Genomic DNA, 13,250 nt, shown 5'->3' with positions numbered 1-13,250 from the left:
AGTGTGAGCATTCGAATTAAATCAAACCAAACAACAGATTCTGATCAGAACTTGGGAGATATTCTTACATTCCCTAAGGACAGCCATATAAATCCAGGGATTGCCTGCCCTTATGACTATTTCCAATATGTTTAGGAAAGAAAGAGAAAAAAAGAAAGAAAGAAAGAAAGAAAGAAAAAAAGAAAGAAAAAGAAAAGGAAGGAAGAAAGAAAGAGAAGAAAGAAAGAAAGAAAGAAAGAAAGAAAGAAAGAAAGAAAGAAAGAAAGAAAGAAAGAGCAAAACCATCGGGAATAATGTAAGAGCATTTTTATCGACTACCAATTTTTTTCATTTTGCAGACTGTGCCTTTTTGGCTGAATCCATTATCAGTTAATAAAATGATTTGATGCAATTTGTAAGAGGGCTACCAAATTCTCCTGCCTTTTAAATAGATTAGTGGAGTTGGGGATTGCAAACTATTAGTCTTGGCAATTCAGTCACTCCATCCTATACCTTCTTGCCCACATAAAGCCGATTAAATGCAGCCACGGATGGAGTCGGGGACTCGGGCCACTGTTGAAAATCAAAGAAATCTGCTCTTCTGTATTTTTACGCCTGCTTCTCCTTGAGGACTTCACCCAAAACAGTTATAGTACATTTATTGCTGAACCATCAGAATAATCTTCCTTATGCGTTATTAATTACAATATAACTAGGATTTTAATGCATTGCAAACAGCTGGAGGTGCCTATTTATTTATTAGACTAATAATTTTTTTAAAATTTTATTTATTTGTTTTGTCAAGTAAATATTGGTGGTATGCAAAGATATAATAATATTCATATACCTGATACTAGTAAAAAAAGAAACATTAGGACAGGGGATGGAAGGCATGCTGGTGCACTTATGCACGCCCCTTAATAAAAACTTTAATAAGACTGATCTTAATAATATCTTGTGGCCCAAAGTTCCGCAGACTAATAATATTAACTTGTTCTTTTTTCTTTCTTTTTTTTCAACACCCCCTACCATTGCACCTTGACGTGTCTTTGAAGCCTAGTTTAAATCTGTTGCGTTTGCTAATGTCCAGAGCAAAACCATTTTAGCTACTCCCACCGCTGAAAACAAAAGGTGCCCGAGCAGCACCCGAACCCAAACCCCGTGCAGGACAATTGAGGTTACCTTGTAGACTTCCCCGTAGGTCCCTCCGCCAATCCGCTGGAGAAGTTCAAAGTCCTCTTGAGGGTTTCGGGTGGAAATCTCTAGTCGCGCTGCTCTTTCTCGAACATCCATTGTTGAGGGTTTCCCCCCTGGTGCAAGCAGAAGAGCATAAACTCTGCACGCGTGTAGGCGTCGTTTTCTTCTGCTGTGGTCAGGATACGGGTGAAGTGCTCAGCAGGGTTTCTGCTTCCTGATTTGCAGCGTGATTAATGTGGGCGAGCAGATTGCTGGGGCTGAAGGACGAAGGGCCTCTCAGCTGATTCCAGAACCCATCGAGACCCTTATTGGACTTGGGGGTGGGGGTGGGGGTCTTTCCAACCTGCAGGTTGCCCCAGACCTGTTCCTAATCCTTAATCACAATCCTTTAATTTAAAAAAAAAAACACCCATTCCGATTGGTGACCCTTGAGTTTCCTACCACACTGCGGGGGAAACGGAAAGGGTGCACGCTTAGAATGGTGTGGCCTCAAGATCAGGCGGGTTCCAACTTTGTGAATGTTTTGGGAAGGTCCTCCAGAGCAGAATAACAGAATCACAAGGGTTGGAAGGGACCTGCGGAGGTCTTCCAGTCCAACCACCACCTCCTCCTCCTCCTCCTCCTCTTCTTCCTCTTCCTCTTCCTTCTTCTGATTATTATTATTATTATTATTATTATTATTATTATTATTATTATTATTATTATTATTATTATTATTAGACCATGTTTCTTCAACACTCCGTGGCTTGCATTGGCTGCCGATCAGTTTCCGGTCACAATTCAAAGTGTTGGTCATGACCTTTAAAGCCCTACATGGCATGGGACCAGATTACCTCCGGAACCGCCTGCTACCGCACGAATCCCAGCGACCGATAAGGTCCCACAGAGTTGGCCTTCTCCGGGTCCCATTGACTAAACAATGTCGTTTGGCGGGCCCCAGGGGAAGAGCCTTCTCTGTGGCGGCCCCGGCCCTCTGGAACCAACTCCCCCCCCGGAGATTAGAACTGCCCCCACCCTCCCTGTCTTTCGTAAACTACTCAAGACTCATTTATACCGCCAGGCATGGGGGAGTTGAGATAGCTCTTCCCCCTAGGCCATTACAAGTTATGCATGGTATGTTTGTGTGTATGTTTGGTTTTATAATAGGGGTTTTTAGCTGTTTTATTATTGGATTGTCACATGCTGTTTTTATCATTGTTGTTAGCCGCCCCGAGTCTACGGAGAGGGGTGGCATACAAATCCAATAAATAATTTTTTTTATTATTATTATTATTATTATTATTATTATTATTATTATTATTATTATTATTGTTGTTGTTGTTGTTGTTATTGTTGTTGTTGTTCTTGTTGTTCTGGTTATTATTATTGTTGTTCTGTTGTTGTTGTTATGCACAGAAGCGGAGTTTTGCACCGACTTGCACACGCCTGCCTGCCGGATGGAAATACGCCCACGCCGGTCACCATGCACGCCAGAAATCCAGAAAACTAACTGGCTTGGGGACTTCAACTCCCAGAATTACCTGGTCTGCATGACTGGCTGTGGAATTCTGGGAATAAAGGCCACACGTTTTAAAAGTGGCTAAATTTGGACAACCCTGTGGTAGAGCGTCCTGAAGGCCCCATCCCTGATGCCCTTTATTTATGTATTTATTGGATTGTATGCCGCCCCTCTCCGTAGACTTTGCACCACTGGTAGGGTTAAGAAAGCCCTTGGAAGGTGGGGAGGCTGTAGCAGTCCGGGGGGGGCAAGCTTTCCTGCCCTCTCCACTGGTTGGCACTGCCAGGGGGCATTGAGGTAGCCAAGTAGAGAAGAAACAGATTGGGCAATGCCTCCCCCTGCAATCTACAGCCCCCTCTGAATGTATTAATTAAAGTTTGGAGCCATTCATAAACTTTTGAGGTTATTGCACGCAGCTAGGATACATTTGGAGATAAAGAAAGCAAACCAAGTCCCTAGCCCTCATTGTCAAAAAGCACATGCTTTTTACAAGGAGGCGGGGAGGGTGCGTGACGACTGATAAAGGCGGGGCGCGGAAAAGGCGGCTCTGTTTTTCTCCAAGTCAGCCAAAGCGGACTTCAAATCCCACAATGCAGTGGATTGGCTGGGCCCAAGGGAGGGAGCCTATTCCGTCCAAGCAGGGGCCGGCTGAGGAATTCTGGGAGTTGAAGTCCACGCATCTTTTAGAGCGGCTGAGGTTGATATAACGCTTCTCGCAAACGCCGGCCTTCACTGCGCACGCGCTCGTCAGGTGTGGTCCGCAGACCTCCGGCAAAGCCTAGAGTGGAAACAGAAGTAGGCGCCTTCGTAACCGGAAGTGTTCCTCGCTTCGCTTTTTCCGTTTCCTTTCCGGCCTCCCCCTTTCTTCGTCTCCTCAGCCATGGCGGCCTTCGAGCAGATGCGGGCGAGCGTCGGGAAGCTGCTGAAGGGAATCGACAGGTATGAAGAGCATCGACGCCGAAGCGGTCCCGGAACCTGAAAACCTTTAGCCAGGAAGCTCTGGGAGAGGGTGGCACTCTGCTCATGCTCAGGGACCTCAAGTCTTCCCCAAGTTGGCAGCATTTCTGCGTCTCCCGCGTTTCCTTTTAGCTTAAAAAAAGGGATTTAGGGGGGAAAAGCCGGAACGGAGCGGAAGGAAATTGGTTCTAATTCCCAGTTTTTCGATTTTTAAAATCAAACTGAGGGTTCCGCCTTTCCCCATCATTTATTTATTTATTTATTCAGTCAGTCAGTCCAATATACAATACATTCGCCTTCAGGCGGTTGGAATGGGGGCCACCAGGAGATCCTGATGACAAAATGAGGTTTTGAGGAGCTAGCATTAGAGGAATACCATCTATCTAAAATTGTATATTGAGAATGTGGACTCAACAAGGCATCAAAAGAATAGTACATTCATTTAAAGAAATATGCATATTCAGCAAAAAAAACCCCTCCCAGTTATAAAAGATAATGCTTTGCTTATAGCACAGTCTGTTATTTTTCATCTGTGCGGAATGTCTCTGAGTGGAGCAAGGTATTTTCCCCAAATTAAACCGTGATTCTGTGGATTACCATCATGATCCATTATATTAGACTGGTCTAGTATATAATCTAGATTGATAGGTCATAGATTGATCTATGAACCTAGATGAGGTAGGACTGAGTGTGTGTGTGTTTGGCTGGGGTTCCTATTAATGTTTTTATGCTGTTTTATGCATTGTTCTTATTTATTCGGAGAGGGGCGGCATACAAATCTAATAAATAAATAAATTATTGGAAGCCACTCAGAGTCCTTCGGGAGTGGGCGGCATATAAGCTTTATTTATCTATCTATCTATCTATCTATCTATCTATCTATCTATCTATCTATCTATCTATCCTATCTATTTATATGCCGCCCCTCTCCGAAGACTCGGGCCGGCTAACAGCAATCATAAAACAGCGTACAATAATAATCCAATACTAAAAACGATTAAAAACCCATTAATATAAAAAACCAAACATACATAATGAATGAATGAATGATGCCAATGCGTGGAAGCCAGCTTCTTGTCCCTGGTTATCTCTGCCTGCCTCCATTGGTCCTTAAGGACGTCCTTTCTGGACGTCCTTTCTGATAGCTGTTCCATCTTTTCCTGAATTTCAGATACAATCCAGAAAATCTTGTCACTCTACAGCACTACGTGGAGACCCAGGCCAAAGAGAATGCCTATGACTTGGAGGCCAACCTGGCTGTGCTCAAACTGTGAGTCCCTGATTTATTTACACTTGTGACACTCTTTCAACAAAGCACTGAAGACCTGGGGATCAAGAAGCCGAAGGGACTCTTTATCTCCTGACTCAAGGGTGGGCTTTTCCCGGTTAGGACTGGTTTGTCTGAACCGGTAACGACTCGTTGGTGACATCATGATGATGTGAATGAACCAGATCGGTGGGTGCCAGGCTGTGGGCACAGCCATCTTTTTTTAATAATATATATTTTTGAATTTCTTTTGGGCTTTTTTGTTTTTTAAATTTGTTTTGATTTCTCTCCTGAGCATGCGCAGAAGCCAAGTTCTGGCACTGTGCATGTGGTCGCCATCTTTTTTCAGATTTTTCCCCTTGCCAAATTTTTCATTAACTGCCCATGCACACACGCACCCATGTTGCGCGAGAGGAAGCGAATTGGAATCCACCCCTGTGCTCACTTACTTGTTGGTAAGAGGGTGAAGGGATTCTTGCTTTTTTCTTTATTGTTGTTGTTTTAGTCTTTTATCTTTGTAAATTGCCTGGAGTCAATGAGAGTGGGGTTTGAGTGGCCATCTAAATTTTCTTAAATAGTTATAGTTTATTAGATTTGTATGCCGCCCCTCTCCGAAGACTTGGGGCGGCTCACAGCAAATAAATTCTAGAGGATGAACTCTGGTTGCCCAGAAGTGGAAATGCTGTGACTTCTTGTTGGTTTTCCTGCACAAATTTGTCGGGGTTCTTATCTCACCGTCCTTTTCTTCTCTAGGTATCAGTTTAATCCTAACTTATTCCAAGTCTCGGTGACTGCCCAAATTCTCCTGAAAGCACTGACCAACCTGCCTCACACAGACTTCACACTCTGCAAGTGCATGATTGACCAGGCTCGTGTATCCTGTTTGTACTCTAGAATAACCTCCCCCCCAAATCCCTATTGGGAATTGAAGCCTCCCCACCATGCACAGCTCACCAGGAAAAAGAAGTAGTTCTCAACCTGGGTCCCCATTTTACCCACCTCAGAAGGAGGGAAGGCTGAGTACAACCTTGAGTTTGTTGAGAATCAAACTATCAAACTGCAGGCAACCTGACAGCAGAAGTACCCTGCAGTACTGCGTTCTTACCAGTGCACCATCACAGCTCTTTCATGTCGCTAATATTCACAAGTAAATTCAGTTATAGCAGTGGTTCTCAACCTGGGGGTCAGGACCCCTTTGGGGGTTGAACGACCATTCTACAGGGGTCGCCTAAGACCATGGGAAAAGACAAATTTTCCATAGTGTTAGGAACTAAAGCTTCTATTCTGGCGCCTTGGAACATATTTTTAAAATCCGACAAATCAGGCATTTACAGTGGGAGTGTCCCTCTGACCTTCTTGCCAATCAGCTTAAAGCTGTGTTGGGAGAACTGGCGCTAGGTTTATGGTTGAGGGGTCACCACAACATGAGGAACTGTATTAAGAGGTTGCGGCATTAGAAAAGTTGAGAACCACTGCACTAGATGGAGAATTCAGTGGAGAATAATGGCTTAGACCAGGAGTGGGCAACTGGGGTCCCTTTGTAACTTGTGGACCTCAACTCTCAGAATTCCTGAGCCAGCCACCAGGCTTACTCAGATAGGTGGAAGTATGATCAGGTGTACTTTAAAAAAGTCTCTGTTTTACCTGGTCAGCAGTTTTTTTCTTCTTGTGCCAGATCCATCATTGGATGTTGGTGATCCTATTTTTATTAACAGCTGCACAAAAAAGGGCTGTTGAGTTTTTGTCCAAACCTGTCTTTTAGATTTTGAAAGCCATGATATTCTTCTGCCTGGACCTCATTTGCCTTCAATCTTTCCCTGGAGGATTATTTATTTATTCCATTTTTATGCCGCCCTTCTCCTTAGACTCAGGGTGGCTTACAACATGTTAGCAATAGCACTTTTTAACACAGCCAGCCTATTGCCCCCACAATCTGGGTCCTCATTTGACCCACCTCAGAAGGATTGAAGGCTGAGTCAACCTTGAGTGCTTGAGCCGGTGATGAGATTCGAACCGCTGACCTGCAGATCTACAGTCAGCGTCAGTGGCCTGCAGTACAGCACTCTACCTGCTTCGCCACCCCAGCCTCTAGGTGAAATATGCTGTATTTTTCCGGGCATCCCATCACAGGTCTGAAATATTCTAACTTTTGCTTTTAAATGGTTTTGATGCCTTCCCTTATCATCACCATCTTTCTGATTTTGTCAACCCACCTGTAAATCCGCATTTCAAATGCTTCTAGTCTCTTCCAGTGGCTTCCTGTCAGAGACCAAGCATGGCAGTATTTAATAGCTTGTCCAGTCCAAAAGATTCTGGGGGGAAAGGGGAGGAATTCCATGCCTTTTTTTCCAGCTTCATACGTAGTATTCCTTAACTCTGCTGCTGCCAGCAAGAAGAGAGCCCAATCCGTCAGATCCTATACCTGGGGGAATTGTTGGAGAACTGTCACTTTCAGGCTTTCTGGGTAAGTCAACCGTATGAATACATTCACACAGACGTGACCGACAAGCCTTGAAAATCAAACTAGTTCATGTTTACAAAAAAACTACTTTTAATTACAGGTAGACCTTGGGTTGCGTTCATTTAGCCACTCTTCAAAATTGCAACCACACTGAAATAGCGTTTTATGACTGACGCGTTGCAATTTTGCAGCATCTTTATGGTCACATGACCAACATTGGGGCACTTGGCAACCGGCATGAATTTATGATGGTTGCAGCATCCTGGATTGTCACATGATCGCAGAACTGCAGGAAATACGACTTTAGTAACCGAGTAGTTGATGCATGGAACTCACTACCTGACTCTGTAGTATCATCACCTAACTCCCAAAACTTTACTGTTAGATTATCCACTGTTGACCGCTTCCAATTCGTAAGAGGTCAGTAAGGGGCGTGCATAAGTGCACCAGCGTGCCTACCATCCCTGTCCCAATGTTTCCCTCTTATTAGTACCCATATCATGTATATAAACAATGTTATATCTATGTATACAACCAATACGTGCTTGACAAATAAATAATGTCAAGGTTTTACCTGTATTGCAGTCCAAGGAACATCCATAGAATGACACATTTGTTCCATTGGTTTCTGGGAAGACATGGGCGTTGAATATGTGAAGGGTTTGTTAGGTCGATTGCAAAGGTTTTACATTATTTTTCGTGCTGCTTTTTGTTTAATCTCCTGAAACAGTAAATATAGATGCTTGTGTTGTAGAAATATAGACCAATATCTGTCATTGACAGTGTCCTAGCCTTAACCAAGACAATCTTCTCTTCTGTTTTTTTTTTTTTTTTTTAATAGCAAGCTCTGGATAAAAATATGAAACTCCTAGATGGGATCGTTGGATTTGAAGATTCGGTTAGAAAATGTAAGTCAAAGGTATTGCAATTTGTTTGGGAGGGTCTCGAGTAGCGGTCCATGTCCCCCCTCCTCTCCCTGCCTTATATGTCTTTTAATATTTGGGAGGTTCTTCAAAAAATAAAGTCACAAGAGCAGCCACAACTACACAATTGAAATCCTGTCCTTCTGTTGATGCCCCTTGCAGAAGGCCCTGCTTACAGAGTTACATTGCACCGTGCTTTTCAAGTCACTTCAGTGACAAGTGTGCATCCCCCCCAACCATGAAAATCCCCTTCCCCCCTAATACTTTAAAGATCAGTTAAAATCTGTCGCCTCAACCCCAGTTATGATTCTCAGTCTCCCCTTTTTCCTCCTGCAGTCATTTGTCACGTAGTTGGAATCACATACCAGCACATAGACCGGTGGCTTCTGGCCAAAATGTTGGGCGATCTATCTGGTGAGTGGCTGTATAATTTCCTTCCCTTTGTCACGTGGGTTCATCATAATGTTTTGTTGTCCCTTGGAGGGATATGGACCATCGTGTTTTAATCTACATGTTAAGTTGCAAAATTGTCTATATATCTACCTACCTAGTTTAGATACACTAGGTAGGTAGACATATAGACAATTTTGCAAATTAAGAGTAGGTGGGTGGGTGGATAGGTAAGTCGATATAGATGAATGATACACAGACTAGATAGTGTATCATCCATCTATATCTACCTACCTATCCACCCACCCACCTACCTACTCTGTCTGTCTATCTCATCTAGCTAGCTTTCTCTCTTACCTACCTACCTACCTATATCTCATCTATCTATCATCAACCTTTTTCTGTCTGTCTGTCTGTCTCTCTCTCTTTTTATATATATATATATGTAGATTGTTCTGAGTTCGGGTTTTGCCCTGTGTAATATTTTGCATGTTTAAACATGCAAAATATTACACAGGGCAAAACCCGAACTCAGAACAATCTACATACATATACCCGTGAAAATTTACGAAAACAAATATATATATATATATATACACACACACAGTGATCCCTCGATTTTCGTGATCTCGATCTTCGCGAAACGCTATATCGTGATTTTTCCCACCCGATGACGTCACTCTCTTCCTTCCTTTCTCATCTTTCTTTCTCTCTCTCTTTCTCTATCTTGCTTCTTCCTCTCTCACACTCTCTTCCTCCCTCTCTCATCTCTTTCTTTCCTTCTCTCTCTTTCTCTATCTCTCCCCCTCTTGTTCTCGAGCGGCGGGCGGGCGGGCGGGCGGGCAGCAGTGAGGAGCCGAAGATCGGGGTTTCCCCTTTGCGTGGGCGGCGGGGAAGACCCAGGGAAGGTTTCTTCAGCCGCCCAGCAGCTGATCTGCTCGGCAGCGCGGCAGCAGCAAGGAGCCGAAGATCGGGGTTTCCCCTTTGCGTGGGCGGCGGGGAAACCCCGATCTTCAGCTCCTCGCTGCTGCGGCGCTGCCGAGAAGATCAGCTGCTGGGCGGCCGAAGAAACCTTCCCTGGGTCTTCCCCGCCGCCCACGCAAACTCCACCATCTGCGCATGCACGGCCATGGAAAAAGGGCACGTATGCGCGGATGGTGTTTTTACTTCCGCACCACTATATCGCGAAAAATCGAGTATCGCGAGGGGTCTTGGAACGTAACCCTCGCGATACTCGAGGGATCACTGTATATATAAAGAGAGACAGACAGACAGACAGACAGACAGACAGACAGACAGACAGACAGACAGACATACATACATACATACATATATATATATATATATATATATATATATGACGGTTTTGGTATGTTCGGGTTTCTTCCCATGTAGGATTTTGAAATTTCTGGCGACGTTTCGACGAGGTCCCACTCGTCATTTTCAGGGTGGCGTTACTGTACTCGTTCTAGGGCAAACACAGCGAGACCTGAGCTGCCTTCCTTCTATAAATATATACAGCATAATAAAATATGTTATATATATAATAAAATATATAATAAAAACATATACATATGTTTTTTATGTTGGATCACCCTGGTATATTGAAGGGACGTCACAGCTCCTTTTTGCCTCAAGGCTTAACCGAGGGCCATTTCAAGGCAGTTAATTTATTCATAGCCAACAACTATATTCTGTATGTATCAATAACATGTAAGCAAAAACATTTGATACATACACACACACACACACATATATATTTCTGTCATCTATCTATCTATCTAGCTATTATCTGTTCTATCTGTTCTATCTATCAATCAAATTGCCAGTCATCTCATGGTTCAAGGTGACAGGATAAGCAAACGTTTAAAATGGGAAGCAAATGAATTTTACATTTCTCTTCAGTTTTCCATGTGGCGAAACCATTCCTGGCTTCTTAGCTCTATAATTCATTTTGTTATTCCCATTCCAAATTCTCCCAACTCCGCAGAACGGTTTGGCTGTTTATTCCGCATTAATGATCATTTTCATCCACTTGGAAGGAAGAGAGTTTTCTGCCGAAACGTGGAACCCTCCCTTTCGCCCCCATCCTCTTCTGACTCTTCTCTTTGGTTGCAGATAATCAGCTGAAGTCTTGGATGAGCAAATACGGCTGGGTAGAAACGGAGCCTGGGACAATATTCATCTGCAACCAGGAAGAGAACATCAAGCCTAAAAACATTGTGGAGAAAATAGACTTTGACAGTGAGTGTCTTTTCTTTGCCTGCTCATCTTCCTCCTTTAATTATCCCCTCATTCCCCCCCCCAACCCCCCCCCCCCCTAAACAGGACATGACTTCAGAGCTGAGTGTTGCAATCAGTGTTCCCTCTAATTTTTTTTTGGGGTGGGCGGAAAAGCATAGTGTCTGAGCGGCAGTCCCTTCGGGACTGGGCGGCACAGAAATAATAAATAAACAAACAAACAAACAAACAAATAAAAAACCCACCCTGTTTTGCCTGAGAGAATTTCAAAATAAAATACTGTACTGTGTGTCTATAACAGTGAGCTCATAATAGGGCAACTCTGTCAATATCAAAATGCCACTTAAATAGTTGAGCTAGTTTCAAACTAGATTTTGATTTTCTTTCTCTCTTCCTTACTCCCATTCTTTTTCTTTCTCTTTTCCTTCCTCTCTTTTTTCTATCTGTTTCTCTCTCTTCCTCTCTCTCTCCTTCCCTCTCACTCTTTCCCTCTCGGCTTCTGGGCAGGTTTGGAAAAGTCTGAGTTGATGATGATTTTTAAGTGAGCGATTGCTCACTGCTCAGCTTAGAGGGAACTATGGTTGCAATATGTAAATAGCCCGTGACTATTTTCCTGACTTCCGCTCTCAGAAATTGCTGAGAAGAGCAGCTCTGAGTGTGTATTTCTCTGCGTTGTGTCCATTTGGAAGTCAGAAGCCCAGTGTAACTCTTTTCTAACTTTGGGAAGCTGTGTTTATTCTCTTTTTTTTTGACGATGAGGTCCACCATGCAGGCAAATCCTCACCACCACCATCATGATGTTGCGAGTTGTGAATCAATCACAATGCTTTTGCTCCTCCCTCTACCCCCCAGGTAGAATGACAGCCTCTGTTTAGCCACAGCTTTAAAATATCACCCATCCCTTGCATAGTTCCCTCTAAGCTGAGCAGTGAGCAATCACTCACTTAAAAATCATCAACTCAGACTTTTCCAAACCTGCCCAGAAGCCGAGAGGGAAAGAGTGAGAGGGAAGGAGAGAGAGAGAGAGGAAGAGAGAGAAACAGATAGAAAAAAGAGAGGAAGGAAAAGAGAAAGAAAAAGAATGGGAGTAAGGAAGAGAGAAAGAAAATCAAAATCTAGTTTGAAACTAGCTCAACTATTTAAGTGGCATTTTGATATTGATAGAGTTGCCCTATTATGAGCTCACTGTTATAGACACACAGTACAGTATTTTATTTTGAAATTCTCTCAGGCAAAACAGGGTGGGTTTTTTATTTGTTTGTTTGTTTGTTTATTTATTTATTATTTCTGTGCCACCCAGTCCCAAAGGGACTGCCGCTCAGACACTATACTTTTCCGCCCACCCTCCAAAAAATTAGAAGGAACACTGATTCGCTTCCTGCAACACACGATTCAGGAATTTAAGGTCCTGGATCTGCCACCCTTCGATTCTCTTTATCGGGAACTTCTCCTCCGGTCGTGTGGATTGTCGCTGTGCCACTGTGCGCTGGAAAGAAAGCAGTTGAGATTAATTCAGCAGTTTGTCTGAGGCAGGGGTAGGCAAAGTTGGCCAGATTTGGTCCCCAGGCTTGAGTTTGACCCTCCTGCTCTACTGTTTGCCAGCTTGTGATCGTTTATCTGAGTCAGGCAAAGGCCGTTCCAGATTCTGATTTTCTCTCTCTTCACCCCCCCATTCTCTCTCTGCTTTCTTTCAGGTGTTTCCAGTATCATGGCTTCTTCCCAGTGACACCCACCCCACTCCACCCCCGGCACTCTCCTTATCCACTGTGCTAATTTCAGCCCCGTTTTTTTAAAAAGGCACTTCTTGAAACCAATAAACACCTGTCTGGTTTGCCAATAATACACATACCTCTTATTCAGCCTTCACTTCCTGGATTGTCGGGAAATGGGCCATTTGATTTTATTCATAAATTTGTCAGCCGTGATTTTAAAGTTATTCACAGCTACGGTGCTTTGTATTTTTTGATAATGCGTTTTATAGGTTGTTTCTGCAAATGTGACGCCCTGCGCTGCGTTTTGCTGTGCTCCAAGCATGAATTAAATAAAATAACAAAGTAGAAATGGGCATGAAGCCACCCAAAGACAGGAATAAAATTGAACGGGTCCAAAGACGGGCTACAAGAATGGTGGAAGGTCTTAAGAATAAAACGTATCAGGAAAGACTTCATGGACTCAATCTGTGTAGTCTGGAGGACAGAAGGAAAAGGGGGGACATGATCGAAACATTTAAATATGTTAAAGGGTTAAATAAATAAGGTCCAGGAGGGAAGTGTTTTTAATAGGAAAGTGAACACAAGAACAAGGGGACACAATCTGAGGTTAGTTGGGGGAAAGATC

The 13,250-nt window shown here is 43.5% G+C and overlaps 2 protein-coding genes across 3 annotated transcripts in view; one reads left to right on the top strand and one right to left on the bottom strand.

The window, feature by feature from the left end:
* MAP4K1 (mitogen-activated protein kinase kinase kinase kinase 1) overlaps positions 1-1,343 on the bottom strand; it is a 39,750-nt gene extending 38,407 nt beyond the window's left edge. Inside the window, exon 1 of the mRNA XM_070764288.1 lies at positions 1,162-1,343. Within this exon, the coding sequence (XP_070620389.1) occupies positions 1,162-1,272 (111 nt within the window). The 5' untranslated portion in view covers positions 1,273-1,343. The remainder of the gene's footprint in view (positions 1-1,161) is intronic.
* A 2,159-nt stretch (positions 1,344-3,502) lies between these two features.
* Positions 3,503-12,753, top strand: EIF3K (eukaryotic translation initiation factor 3 subunit K). Of its 2 annotated transcripts, none has more exons than XM_070763887.1 (8): positions 3,503-3,613; positions 4,803-4,901; positions 5,652-5,772; positions 7,288-7,362; positions 8,201-8,267; positions 8,619-8,696; positions 10,791-10,916; positions 12,608-12,753. In XM_070763887.1, the coding sequence occupies exons 1-8, from the start codon at positions 3,555-3,557 to the stop codon at positions 12,637-12,639; spliced, it is 657 nt and encodes a 218-aa protein (XP_070619988.1). In that variant the 5' UTR covers positions 3,503-3,554; the 3' UTR covers positions 12,640-12,753. The 2 variants fall into 2 exon arrangements, with proteins under 2 accessions (XP_070619988.1, XP_070619989.1); XM_070763888.1 differs by having other exon boundaries at positions 3,529-3,613; positions 4,777-4,901.
* The last annotated feature ends 497 nt before the right edge of the window (positions 12,754-13,250 follow it).

The sequence above is a fragment of the Erythrolamprus reginae genome, chromosome 11 (genome assembly GCF_031021105.1).
Source record: "Erythrolamprus reginae isolate rEryReg1 chromosome 11, rEryReg1.hap1, whole genome shotgun sequence".
In the NCBI taxonomy this organism is placed as follows: Eukaryota; Metazoa; Chordata; class Lepidosauria; order Squamata; family Dipsadidae; genus Erythrolamprus; species Erythrolamprus reginae.
Note: the sequence above shows the minus strand (reverse complement) of the source record. Positions and strands in the feature narration are given on the sequence as shown.

Coding starts and splice junctions, on each gene's coding strand:
- EIF3K (XM_070763887.1), top strand. CDS start 3,555: ATGGCGGCCTTCGAGCAGATGCGGGCGAGCGTCGGGAAGCTGCTGAAG. Junction 3,614..4,802: donor CTGCTGAAGGGAATCGACAG/GTATGAAGAGCA, acceptor CCTGAATTTCAG/ATACAATCCAGAAAATCTTG. Junction 8,268..8,618: donor TGAAGATTCGGTTAGAAAAT/GTAAGTCAAAGG, acceptor TTCCTCCTGCAG/TCATTTGTCACGTAGTTGGA.